Source organism: Verticillium nonalfalfae (genome assembly GCF_003724135.2).
Source record: "Verticillium nonalfalfae strain VnAa140/NRRL 66861 chromosome Unknown scaffold_112, whole genome shotgun sequence".
Taxonomy (NCBI): domain Eukaryota; kingdom Fungi; phylum Ascomycota; class Sordariomycetes; order Glomerellales; family Plectosphaerellaceae; genus Verticillium; species Verticillium nonalfalfae.
Window position 1 is genome coordinate 60,349 of NW_021167337.1, and position 10,147 is coordinate 70,495.

Below are 10,147 nucleotides of genomic sequence, written 5' to 3' on the forward strand. Positions count from 1 at the left end.
CATACATCACCTTTGGCAGTCCCCTAGACTCCCTTCCTGTCGACTTTTTGGGCATCGCGACCTCTCCAGTAATACCAACTGCTTACCAACACACCTCGCCAACTAGACGACTGGCCGGCTGCCAAGTAACCCTGTCACGACTGTCGTCATAAAGACCCGCCACCCACCACGACAAACCACGACCTCGTCTTCACACCACCCAAACTCCCACTCTGCTCAAGCCTTGTGCTCGCACGTAAAATGAACAGCGCACCTCAGTCCAGAGTCGGCTCAGTGTCGAGCTCAAAACCCCCGTCTTTAAAGTCCCACGACGACTCCGTCAAGCGATCACCGCACATGAACCCGCAGAACGGCCAAACCAACGGCACCGCCAGTCGGAATGGTAGTGTCTCGAGCAGCGTCAACGGCAAGACCTCACCTCCTCCCGACGCTCTCCTCCAGCCTGTCGCCCGCCCCACCGTGTCCATGAAGGACAAGCTTTCCCGCATGTTCTCCCACCGTGAAACACCACGGTCAACACCCTCCGTCACGCCACGTCGTGCCAGCTTCGATGATGACGCAGCGAGACCAAAGAAGAGCTCGCCGCCGATACCGCGCAGTACGCCCGCCAACGGCAACGAGAAGGCGAGCGAAAAGTCTGCCCCTGCGGTCAAGCCAAAACCCAAGGAACTGCACCGCTTCATGCCCGATGAAGATGTCCAGGGTGGCCATTCACACCACCTCAAGTCCAGTCGCCGGCAGGAAAAGCTTTCGGACATGTGGCGCATGTTGCTCGGAAAGAAGCAGGAAATCGCAGAAAACGACCTGTCACTCGTCTCTAATTGGGTCGATACGCTGAGGGACGAGAACCGCGATGATGTGGCTGGAGACAGGAAAGGCGGACCCAACGCGTCAGTCTCGCTGACACAAAAGTACGGAAAATGCCACGAAGTTGTCGGACGTGGTGCCTTTGGCATTGTGCGCATCTCTCACAAGAAGGCTGAGAATGGCGCCGAGAAACTGTTCGCCGTCAAGGAGTTCCGTCGCCGTCCAGAGGAGACGGAGAAGAAGTACAGCAAACGTTTGACAGCCGAGTTCTGCATCTCGTCGTCCCTGCGACACCCCAACGTCATCCACACGCTCGACCTTTTGAAGGACGCCAAGGGCGACTACTGCGAAGTCATGGAGTTCTGCGCAGGTGGTGACCTGTACACGCTGGTGCTAGCCGCCGGCAAGCTCGAGGTCCAAGAGGCGGACTGCTTCTTCAAGCAAATGATGCGCGGCGTGGAATACCTACACGAGATGGGCGTCGCCCATCGTGACCTGAAGCCCGAGAACCTCCTCCTTACCACACGTGGTGGCCTCAAGATTACTGATTTCGGCAACGGCGAGTGTTTCCGCATGGCGTGGGAGACAGACCCCCACATGGTCTCTGGTCTCTGCGGATCGGCCCCATACATCGCGCCTGAAGAATACGTGGACAAGGAATTCGATGCCCGCGCCGTTGACGTTTGGGCATGTGGTGTCATTTATATGGCCATGCGGACCGGCCGTCACCTTTGGCGCGTCGCCAGGAAGGACCAGGATGAGTTTTACGATCGCTATCTCGCCGGACGCCGTGATGAAGAGGGGTACGGTCCCATCGAGTCCTTGCACAGAGTGAGCACCCCCGTACAAACCGGATGTAATTGTCTCAGCCTAACATGTCCCAAGGCCCGCTGTCGGAATGTCATCTACTCCATCCTAGACCCGAACCCCACGCGGCGTATCACGGCCTCGCAGGTTCTCAAGTCCGAGTGGGGTCGCGAGATTACCCTCTGCAAGGCCGGCGAGGAAGGTCTGTGATCGTCAACGGACAGAACGCCCCCTCCAACCCCGGATCGGCAACCATGTGAACGATATGATTGACCAAGACTCGAGCAATTTCTTTCCTTCCCTCCCCGTGACAACAGCAACGATTGCCGAGTTGGTATGCGCGCAGCGAAAGAGCATCGGCGTTTGGCGTTGAACGAAAGCTTCCTTGGGGGCGTTGGGACCTCCCACACCCTTTGTCCACCCCCCCCCCCCCCCTTTACTTCATTTTATCTTATTTTATTTTTTTGGTTTATGCATGCCACGCACAGTACATAGGAGCATATCCGCGTTGCTCTCGTGGGACAAGCATTGATGGGGTGACTGACGCTTGAGGATTGAAGGCATGATGTTACAGGCACAAGCCCTGATGTTGGGAAGTGTGCTTGCTTGAGGTGAAGCAGGTCCCACAGCCGTGTAGAAAGAAAGCCTGTTCTATAGTTAACAAACAATGGCCTGTGATGAATCCAGGCATACAGAAATAGTTCGAGGCTGCCTTCTTCGCCTGTGATGGGGTGAGTTGTTGATACAGCATTTGCGTTCCAGAGGCGTGGGTTGCCCGAGCCTTCCGCCGACAGACGTAGTAGCTGAGGCCGTCGTTACGTCCCTCGAGCTGTGATGATCTACTTCAGACACTCGTTGCTACCCATCTGTCTGCAAGGGCGCTCCATCGGAAACGTCAATCCACCATCTTGAAAGCCCTTGTCACAATGAGGAGAGCGAAACCCCAAAGGGATCCTGGCGCTCATGGCTTCTATACGAAGGAATTCCATACGTAGCTCGCCCCCGTCCAGCTGCCTCCTCTATGCGTTCGACAACGACAACGTGCGCCACTACCACGCAGCGCCCCCAAGGTCCGTCGGCGCCCAGAAGGGAGGGGAGGGGGGGGAGAGGGGACAAGTGGTCAGACCTCCAAACAGGCAGAGGGAGGCACACGACATGCGCCAGCGAAGAGGAACCCAGGTCATTCATGCGAGCTGCGCACGGCATAAGCTGCGCAAGGCATATATACCCGGAAAGACCTATGCTCCAGCAGGAGGCGGGTTGATGAAGAGGGGGAGCGACAAACAGCAAACAGCCTCTCCTTTCTCTCCACGTCTTGCCTTGCCGAGCACCGGCCGGACATCTCTCGCTCGCTTCCGCGGAATCGTCTTCCGAGGGCGACTTGCCCGTGCATACTGCACAGAGGCGAGGCAGCGGTCAAGTCCTAGTGGCTCGGCAAAGTAGACGAGATGCGTGGGCATGCTGCTCGAACTGTGGCGCCCGTGGGGGCCGCAGGATATCCTGTCCAGCACTATATGGTCTTGAAACAGAAGGAGCCAAGGTCACAAATGGCCAGATGCATTTCAGTCAAGTGTTGGGAACAAACGAGACCCTATTCACGGGCAATGAAGATTACTGTACGTGTACAACTACCCCTTCCGCTCCACGCCCGCTCACTTTCCTCGCCTCCCCTGGCCGACCGTATGTCCACACACAGCCTCAAGTAATCCCCACGTAAACGTACAAAACCCGATTCAATTCGCCTCCGCCGTTCATGTGTCTCGTTTCCCATGCCATCCGGGTCAAGAAGGTGAAAGATGAAGAAGTGGTAAAAGATAGAAGTGATTCTCTCGCAAACATTGCATCTCCAGGACATGACAAACGAGAAAACCAATATGGTGGTCGGCGCACCCAAGTCCCATCCAGCCCAAAGCACCGGCCGTCTCGCGTTTCTCGAGCCATACCATGCCATTTGGACAGATACGCAGTGGTTCTGCCCTGAGCCATGAACGAAGTGAATTTTGACATAAGAAATGAAACAACGTGTTTCATATAGATCGGTTGATCGTTTTCCTTGTTACTGTTGTTCCGTGTTTGCTGCAGCATAGACCATGCTTTTCATTTTCTCTTCGCTGCCCCTTGACGAGAGTGTAAACAAACCGAAGACATTAAATCCCGATACACCTTGCGCATGATCAAAAGCAGTGCAACCAGACGTGTTCCGGTCTCATGAGTGGAAGAGGTCCCAAGCCCGTTCACATAACCGGAGGAACTCATCTCGCTTGGCTTGTTGCGTTTCGGAGCTGTCGCGGCCTGCGCCGAAAGGTCCTCGTCGTTGTGGTGCGGGACCATTACCCAGGGGCGGGCTGGCACCATCTTCGTACTCGGCTCTTGTTCTCCTCCGACTGGCGCTCCGGCTGGCTTCCGCGGCGCGGCTACCAGGAAGGGGGGAAGGTGGGGTCGGTGGCTGGGGACCTCCGTAGTGAACAATCTTCGGCAACAACTCCGCCCTGCCTCCAGCGAGTTCAGCTTGAGCCTCCTCAGCCGACTTGTATTCCCTTGGACGCCCAGGGGTGGGAGCTTGATGTTGCATGTTCGGTGGTGGGTGGCTCGGGGATGTGAGCGGTGCGCGGCCGTTTCCAGCATACATGGAGGCGGGTGCGTTGTCTGGGTGGCCAGAAAGCCCCTGACCAAATACATCGGCGATGGGCGGCAGACGATTGGACGTCTGGTTCGCCGGGACATGGTGGATGTGAGAGGTATTTGACAGTGTCGACGGCTGGTTTGTGATGTGGCGGGTCAGAGGATGCGGGTTGTGGCGGCCGGTGAAGGTTTGTCCCAGAGGGGCGGATTGAATCACTCGTTCGTTGGCAAAGCTCTCTGCAGCTGGTGCCATGATGGACAATCCAGGTGGTGCCTTGTTGCGACGCGACATGCCGGGAGTTTTGGCGGCAAATGCCGACGCTGGAGGCTCACGACCGGCAGTGTCAGGACCGTCTCCCTTTGCCGACTGCTGCTGGTGCAATCTCTGCTCGATGAGATGACGCTGCTGGTCCCTAACGCTCATGCTGCGCTGGAGCTGCTCCTTCATCAGAGGATCTTTCGTGACAAAACCTGGCGAAAGGCAAGCGATGCCGACCTCCTGGATACCGAGACCATCTCGCGCGGTCAGAGGACGAGCAGTGCCGGGTTGGTTGGAGCCAGGGTGAGATCCCTTGGACAGATCCAGCTTGCGCGGTCGATGCCTAGCCGTGGCAGGCATCTCTGGAGAACCGGGCTCTTTCTTGACGACGATCTTCGGGGGTGGGTTGGAGGGCCTCGAGCTTCTGAGAAACGCACGCGTATTAGCAAAAGAACAGGAAAGTATGATGCCAGGTTTGTCGATCGTCCTCAGCAATGCGGATGCATTGCCTCACACCCACCGAAAATACTGTCGCGGTACGCGCAATTTGTTGGACAATGCTTACCCGCTAAGAGGAGAAGATCTGGTACCGGCAGTTCCCTTGGGGCTGCCGCTGGCTGATCGGTGTGCTGTCGTGCTGGGAGTGCCCGCAGGCGCAGATGGCGCGCTGCGTTGTGCTGATGGGGAGGGCATGGATGCCGAGGCGGATTTGGCTGGTAGCGAAGGGGGCGGCAGGTCGGAAGCGAACGAGGATCTGTCGTGCGGCGCGGGCGAGGGAGCCATTGCAATGGCAGCACTCATAATTGCGATGTCGTTAAAACTTCGTTTGCGAAGCTTGAAATGGAAGAAAGCGGTTTGTAAGAGCGTTGGGGGGCGATTGCGAGAGCCCTCAGGATCCGAGACCGGGTTTTCTCCGTGAACTGGGAGGCCAGTGTCTCAGGCGGGCGGGTAAGGAACCTCTGCGGAGCGTTGCAACCGCTTATGCTGATCAGCGTTGATTGATAATTACAGGGCACGTCGTCGCGACAGATCGTCGTTGAAGGCGTCCTCTTTTGGACAGCTATCGGCTGTCTTGAACTTATTCCCTCCTCGCGTCAAAAGCACGAGTCGAACGGGGTTGTGATGGATGGTCAAGAGAATGAAATGGTGGTGGTTGGGCGCGATTGGGGTAGATGCGACGGTCGCACGTCTAGTCCGTGTGCCTGCCCGGTGGGTGGGGAAGGATCAGTTTCGTGAAACTCGGGCGCCCCTTCTTTCTAGGTTGTGGTGGCTGCAGCGTGGCTCTTGGCTCGTCACAATGGTGGGCTGACGGGCGGCGGGCGGTTGCGGCTAGAGGATCGACTGTTTGCCGTTACAATGGACCCTTTCCTTCTGTGCCTGTTTCGTTTGGCGTGCCTTTCCTTCTCCCCGTCTGTCGCTTGCTGGAGAGCTTTGAAGCGGACCGAGAAAGAAGCGGTCAAATAAATGGACAAGATAAGCTTGGCCAAGGAAGAGTGACTTTCAAGTTTCGACCAGTGCGGAACCGGTGCGGGTGCACGCGCTGAGTTGATGGCCGTCTGTCTAGGTAAGGTAGTCAAGGGTGGGTGAATGGAATGCTGCAGTTCGTGCTCCAGCGGTTCAGGCCTGGTCGGTGGTCGCCGATAGACTATGTTCGATAGAGGCAACAGCTCAGGTCGAATTCAGGTGTACCAAAATTAGTCCGCCGGTAAGAATGTGTACTGATGCGGTAGGGGCCCGGTTATATTGATTAGGCGTCAGTGCTGGGCGAGAGAGCGGGCACGACGGGGCGAGAAGCGAATCTTTCTGAGTCGCTGGCGACGAGTCGTTGGTGTGTCTGCTAATGGGAATGCCGAAGAGGCTCGGTCGTCAACAACAGGAGAGGCGTTTGCCCAAGAGGCGAGTAGTGTCGTTCGAAGGCAAGAAGAACAGGTGAGAAGAGAGAAGCCTGTCGGCGGCGAGGGGGCGGACAGCGGGTGGAGGGGTGTTTAAGCAGACGCAGCCGTGAAGCTCAGCTCAGGTGGCAGAGGGGACGAGCCAGGGGCCCGTGGAGAACGAGGGGTCCCGGAGATGTTTTATTGCCTTGCAGCTGCCTGCACGCCGTTCAGCCTGGGATGGCCCTTCCGTGGGCTTCTGAGTGCTGGGGGCAAGTGGGAGGGGGGTAGCACTGTCCGAAAAGATGAAAGGGGGGCCAGTCAAGTGTGTGATACAGTGTTCACGGCATGGCGGCGTGGCAGGCTCGCAGGGCATGGCATGCCATTCTTGAGAGTCTCCTGCTGCTGGCCTGTCTTGGGGGTCCTGGCTGGCAGGAGCTGGCCAGGACTGAAAAGAGGAATGTAATGGAAGGCAGGACCTGCCACCGGGTGTGGATCTGCGTAGGGTGTTTGGGATTGATGCTAACGAGCCACCAGCGCTGCACCCGTTGTTTCTGATTGGGCTCCCCTGTCGAATCTGCGACACTCGATCCCATCTGGACCAGTGCACTCAACTCGACCCCGGAGTGCCTTGACTGCCTGTGCCCCTACCATCCACCGGCCGGCGGTGGTCAGCGCGGCCGACAGCGTTAGACTCGCGATGCCTTCGACGTTCCGACGGCAAAATAAGACCGAAGGAGGAAAGCTATGGGGGGCTTGCTTTGCCGTGCCTTTGTCTTCGCCCTTCCTCTCTCCTGCCGCACGTGTTACCCTGCAGGCGACATTGACTGCATGCACAGAGGGAGCAAACTCTCCCCTATCCGACCGACCTCGAATGGCCAGCATACTGGGCCCTCCTCATTGGTCCCCGAATCGCTTTCTGGCTTGTTTCAAGCGCCGTGGTCTCTGGCCACTGAGCCTTGTGAGTCCCCTGAGTGGTCCGTATTGTCACGGCCAACCACCCACGCCATGCCAATCCATCAGCACTAGCCTATCGTGAACGAGCCGGCTGAACCACACGAACCGTCGAACCGTCGCGAACCATGGCATTCGGAACGACGGCTCTCGATACTATGGCCGTAGATCGTTAGATACTTTGACGTGAGGGGGAAGGAGGGTCCGCTGTACGGTTTGACCGCGGGCCCAAGGCCGACTTGGCCTCCTGTTTCCCTCCGCCTGCCTCGCCTCACTGCCGCCATTGCTCGGCTCGAGGGGGGTGTGGCGATCCCAAGGCTACGTGTGCGCATCAACATAAACCAGGTGGTCGTGACAGGCCCTTGGTAATCTCCCATCGTGCGGAAGAAGCAATATTGACCTCACGCTGTGTTATATCCCGCCGGTTCAAGTTCCCACCACTGATACAGTCGGTGTCATGTCCAGGTCGCAGCCAGCGTCCAGATCCCATCTTTGTTCTTGCTGTCAAACAGACAGGTGCTCATCGACAGTCTGATCTTTACTGTCAGCAGACCAAGAGGCGCGATAAGCCACACGCGCGACGGGTAGGGCAATCATCCCATCCTCATCTTGTTGAAACCAGATCCTCGCTGCATGACCTCACCACCGCCCACTGAAGGACTCTGTACAGCGACATTCGGGACCCCTCCGAGCCCTACGAGAGCCATTGTGGCGGTGGCAAGTGCCCAACATTGCTCGCCTTGCAGCGTTGCTATCCTTCGCCCATGGCCAAAGTTCATTCCCTCCGCAATTCGCCAACCCGCCCCAGCACACATGCTGCAGGGGCCGCCTGACAGTGAAGGGTGAGCCTTGTCGAAACGTCCCTGACGATCCCCCCTCCATCTCAATTCACCATCTAACGACACGTCTCGCCCATCAAGAAGACCCATGTCTCGAAGCTCGCCTCCGCTGGGAATCGGTCGTCGATGAAGCATACAGAGTACCGCAGCTGGCAAGCTTGCGCAATTCGATACGAGATGGAGACGTTGCCAAACACCGTCTCGCACGCCATGCTGTGCCATGTTTCGCCGCGCGTAGTGCGACGCCCTTGATCTGCCTCCTCATGCTTTCGAGCCTCTCCTATTCACCAAGGCAAGTCAGTAAAGTAAGCCACGATGGATGTCACGCGCATGCGCTGACCGCAACAGCAAAGTCGGTCAACCAGCTGACAGGACAGACAAATTCCCATCGTGACCCTCCATCCTTTGCTTCTTACACCACCCCCCTCCCATCGCCCCCCCCCCCTCCCCCTTCCCAGTCGTGATATTCCTGATCCCTGTCTTCTCACCGTTTCTCACCTGCAACTTGCTGCAAGCCATTCCCCTTGGCCCCAGCGAACGCCCCTATGGCCCCCTGGCCACACCCCCATCAGCTGCCACAAACCCGATCGGGACAGCCCCATTATTGGCCGTCAGACCAATAGCACTGCCCATTGCTTCTGAAACACAGCCAGCACAGCCTTGCCCAATCACTTTAGGTCGCAGCTGTGAGTCCCGACTCACACACCTGGCCAGCTGCCAGCTTTGCTTCCAAGCATTGTCATCACTTGCGAAAACCCTCGTCTTACGACCTGTTGGTCACGAGGATCGTCATAAAAAAATTTGCCAGACGTGTCGCCCTGCACTTCGTCCACACGTCGGCCCCCGCCGGCCGCGAGTTGCCGACGTAACCAACATGGGACGTTTGGCTTGGCCCCCATCCATCCAACTGAGCATCCTGTTCATGGGTCCTAATAAAGGGTGAAGCACTGACTTGATCCATATTCGCCCGTCAACGACCACAATGCGCAGGGCCTGCTTGTTAATGCCGATTTGTGATATCGAAAACAAAAGCCACAGGCTAAAAGGCACGCGCCCGTCACGGCGATGTCCGTCGGGGAAGGGGCCAATTGCAATTTGAAGGCTGTGCCTGTTTGCAACAGGCGAACTTTGCGGCCACCCCTGGCTACAGTTACCATGTTATAACCCTCCGCTGCATTAACACGTCGGACTCGGTGTGAAGAGCGTCCTCAACGGGACACAACTCCGGCTGAGTTGACTCGCCGTCGGCCTGCCTTCGAGTCCCTGAGTCGTGCGTCGCGGCTCAAGCACCTTGCCGCGCGCCAGTGGGCTTTTATCGATTGCCGCATTAGGGTGCGAGGTATCGATACAGAGCCCCAGCTCTGATCGAGCCATGTAGAACCTGTGCGCTTCTTGGCCGGCCTGCCTGCTCTGGGGAACCTTCAACTGCCGTGCGTTGTGACGGAGATGACCAGTGGTCCTCCGAGCTTATTATGCTTTGACCGTCAGTTGTGGCGCTGGTTTGTAAGATTCGAGAATGCATTCGTGGTAGGGGATTCTGGTGTCGATGCGCATGAGGTTCATTCTGATAGGCATGGTTGCAGCCATACATGGCTGGAGTACGGTGATCGCTCATGACAAAGGGCTTCCTCGGTGTACGAGCGACAGGCTGGCCGCACTTGCAGCCAGCCGCGTGTTGTATCGAGCGGTTGATCGATGCATTTGGCCAAGCTTCATTCACCACAAATTGGGAAATCCAATTGTCGATTCCAGAATGCAGGCATTCCGACTCTTTGAGCCAACTCCCGATTTGGAGTTGCGATGGAAATGTGGGGCACTGGCGCCGAAAACTGTCGTTGGCTGGGGCGGAAAGTCCCCGCCAAAAAAATTCAAGACAAATGCATCTCACGGCCGATAGTCAGCTTCATTACAGCCACAGCCCTGCATTCATCGCCAACGCCGCATATACGCCTCTCCATACCCCAGATCTCTCGCATCATACCCCCACC

At 57.3% G+C, this 10,147-nt stretch overlaps 2 protein-coding genes across 2 annotated transcripts; one reads left to right on the forward strand and one right to left on the reverse strand.

Annotated features, from left to right (window-relative positions):
• Positions 1-240: 240 nt before the first annotated feature.
• On the forward strand, positions 241-1,824 carry SAT4 (serine/threonine-protein kinase HAL4/sat4; the record flags this gene model as incomplete). The annotated part of the gene is made up of 1 exon (XM_028635060.1): positions 241-1,824. The coding sequence occupies one exon, from the start codon at positions 241-243 to the stop codon at positions 1,822-1,824; it is 1,584 nt and encodes a 527-aa protein (XP_028492373.1).
• A 1,996-nt stretch (positions 1,825-3,820) lies between these two features.
• Positions 3,821-5,278, reverse strand: D7B24_000813 (uncharacterized protein; the record flags this gene model as incomplete). Its single annotated transcript, XM_028635061.1, has 2 exons — positions 3,821-4,919; positions 5,061-5,278. The coding sequence occupies 2 exons, from the start codon at positions 5,276-5,278 to the stop codon at positions 3,821-3,823; spliced, it is 1,317 nt and encodes a 438-aa protein (XP_028492374.1).
• Between the last annotated feature and the right edge of the window lie 4,869 nt (positions 5,279-10,147).